Raw genomic sequence first — 3,281 nt, forward strand, 5'->3', positions numbered from 1 at the left:
TAAAGGCGTAGACCCAAGCGGATGCAAAGTTTTCTGATAAACGTAACAACTCGGCCCAAAAAAACATGCCAAGGGCAGACGAACACTGGAATGACACACTCGGAAGCAAGTTTTGTCTTCGTCGCCCCAAAAGATTCTACATAGGAGCAACATGTACCGACAGTTAAGCACTACCTTCTGTTACGCGTCATACGGCCCTAGTCGACCCTTGCTCCATAATTTAGCTCTAGAATGGTCTAATATCGGCACTTGAGCATTTCTTGCTACGTGTAACATGGCCCCACACGACTCCCTACCATGCACCAAGATGCTAAGAAGTCAGTACAAAAGTGAGATCACTGCCAGCGCTACAAGCCGATATTAGCACTGCCTACCAGCGAGCTATACCCATATACGAGTCCTTGGCCATTCATGCAGTAGGCAATCGACCTAGTAGGACTTATGCCGTTTGCTACTAGGGGCAGAGGCATAATGATCGTGGCAACTGACTACTTCACCAAATGGGTAGAAGCAGAGCCCAAGGTGACCACGACTTAAACGGACATAGAGCACTTCATATAGAGGAACATCATTTGCTGATTTGGCATCCCACAGTCCATCGTCACAAACAATGGCCCACAATTCGTGGGCAAAAGTATGGTGAAGTTCTTCCAAAAGTATGGTATTAAGCATCACATGTCCACGCCGAGATATCCTCAAGGCAATAGGCGGGCCGAAGCATCCAACAAGATAATCCTTGACTACCTCAAGAAAACCCTCGCCAATAAGAAGGGAAAATGGCCAAACGAACTTCTTAGATGTCTATGGGCATATCGCACCACCAAAAGACGAGCAACCGGTGATACTCCTTTCTCTTTGGTATTTGGCTCAGAAGCAATCATTCATCCCAATGTCATCAAGTCAAGTATCACCGCTCTACTACTAAGCATTGAGCAGAACAGTAAGGAGATAGCCATAAGCTTAGATCTAACAGAGGAGAAGCGCGAGCAGGCCATCACCCTCATCGCAGCCTACCCGCAGCAGCTCATCTCTAACTACAACAAAAGGGCCAAGATCCGGAAGTTCCATCCCGAAGATCTAGTCCTAAGCCTTCATCACTGCCTCCAGAGAAAGCTCCAAAAAGATGGATCTCATCTGGGAAGGTCCGTACAAAATTAGTTGAGTAGGCGATAAGAGTAATTACACCCTCGCCACCATGAAACAACAAAAGATTGAAAAACAGTGGAGCGCCTACAATATGAGGAAGTGCCATGTGTGACCTCCCACTACATCAAAGCCCGAAGACTCAACCAGCTCGACGTGCACCACCTCACAAGCCGATGACTATCCAGTTGTTATGTAGTTCCTACCTTACAGCTAAGTTCTCATTCGTTTCGTTAGTTTTTAAATGAGGAATTCAGAAATAATCACAATTTGGCTCGGTTGTATGCTTATAACAATTGATCACTCCTGCACTTCAAAAGAAGACCGTGCCCTTTTTAAGGACTCATTGCAGGAATTACACCCCTCGAGGGACCAACCATGTTTTCCAGTGCGAGAGGGCAAACCAATTCCCCGACACCCATATGGGTCAGCTTTCCAAGACGGGAGGATAAACTCTACACTCCGAATATCTAGACGTGGATGAGCCTGGCTACCTTAGTATAACTAGATACATGATGGCATGCACGGGGATTCCCAAAAGTAGCCACAATGGTTTTTTTCAAGGCTTAGCTAAATGAAGGATTTTGCGTCTCTTGGCCTAATCTGTGGGGAACCGGGCCCTACGTAGCACATTACGCAGTACATCCAATGGACGACTGCCCTGGAACCCTAAAGCTGCTACCGAGTGCACTGGTAGCCTACAGTTTCCAGAAGACTCCCTACGACTTACCCTTTGAGCAAGCTAAACTTATACAGCTGCACATTCTTGTGAAAGGTTAAACAGGCTAGCGTGCATATACGAAGCTTTATCCACTGCCGACATGCTACGTAGTTGATAAGCTTCACCTCTGCCAAGTGCGAAACAACTTACACCAAGTCGTAAAGTGTTGTGATACTTGCTACGCAACCTATGGAATTGGAGAAAGCCAAGGTTAACAGCCTAGTGGTTACACGGATTTGTCTGCTTCTATAAGTAAGGCATTTGGCTACCAACCCTATGACTAACAACTTTACAAAGTTCTATACCAATACCTACGATTACATAGACTACGCGGGCCTATTTGCTTATAAAAAAGTAGCACGTCTGCCAGTGGTCTATAAAGTTTAAAGTTTAGGGCATGAATAAAAGAGGCGAAGATGAAGAAAGCGAAGGAAAGATGTTTATAAACAACTTGAAAAGGCCAAAGGAGTTCAAGAAAAACAAGAGCTGCAAGGAAAAACAAAGAAAATCCTAAAGGCTACCTAGAAGACTACACTTTAACAGCTTGGACATTGGACATCCCACGACTACTCAGTTACCACACCTTCAGCAGCAGCGACGTTCTTTGCAGCGGCATCATCCAACGCTTCATCCCTGGTTGCCCTAGCCTAGGCACCAACTTCTTCAACTACTTCAACTACTTCACCAATGGAAGCCTCAAAAGTAAAAGCAAGCAAGTCTTCCGGAGAAATAGATAAGGTATTGAAACCTTGAGCCCATCATTCTCACCCTTCAGCTGCTCATTCTCCTCGAGCAAACCAACAGGGACGCGCTGCAGCTTATCCACTTTATTCTTCAAACTTTCGTTGATCTTCAATACACCTTGAAGTTCCAACACTTAGGGTTCAAGCATATCGACGATTCTCTTGAAGTGGATCACTTAATTATAAGCAGTAATCAACTCTTCATCCTTTGCATAAGCAGCGAAATGAAGCTCAGAAACTGCAAACTCAAGATCTTGAATATGAGGTATGTAACATCCAATCTCCTTTTATGTACTTTCATACCTAACTTGGATTGCGTCAAGCCTGGTCTTCAAGTCAACGATCTTTTGGCGAATGGTCTAAAATTGCAGAGAAATGAGGGTAGAAATATTAGACCCTTTCAAAGCAACGACCACTTTAAAGTAACGAGCTCAGAGTCCAACCTCTTGATCTCCTCGGTTGAGGAATAAGCTTCAGCTGCCATAGTCTTCACCACTTCCTTGGCAGCCTTGCTAAATATGCATCATAGCAAATAGAGCAGTCATTCTATATTGGGTCGTACGCTTCACAAAGGAACTTGGGCAAACAAACCTTTCGAACGCCATCAAGAAACTTGGCACAAACGTCCATGTCTTCAAGCAGATCTGGTTTCAAGAACATATAGATCTCAGCAG

The 3,281-nt window shown here is 44.8% G+C and overlaps 1 protein-coding gene across 1 annotated transcript; it reads left to right on the forward strand.

The window, feature by feature from the left end:
• Positions 1-636: 636 nt before the first annotated feature.
• LOC137707741 (uncharacterized) lies at positions 637-1,158 on the forward strand. Its single transcript, XM_068446655.1, has one exon. It carries the CDS (start codon positions 637-639, stop codon positions 1,156-1,158), a length of 522 nt encoding a protein of 173 aa, XP_068302756.1.
• The last annotated feature ends 2,123 nt before the right edge of the window (positions 1,159-3,281 follow it).

Source organism: Pyrus communis, chromosome 11, assembly GCF_963583255.1.
Source record: "Pyrus communis chromosome 11, drPyrComm1.1, whole genome shotgun sequence".
NCBI lineage: Eukaryota > Viridiplantae > Streptophyta > Magnoliopsida > Rosales > Rosaceae > Pyrus > Pyrus communis.

Excerpts from the sequence above, each read along its gene's own strand:
- LOC137707741 (XM_068446655.1), top strand. The coding sequence starts at position 637 with ATGGTGAAGTTCTTCCAAAAGTATGGTATTAAGCATCACATGTCCACG.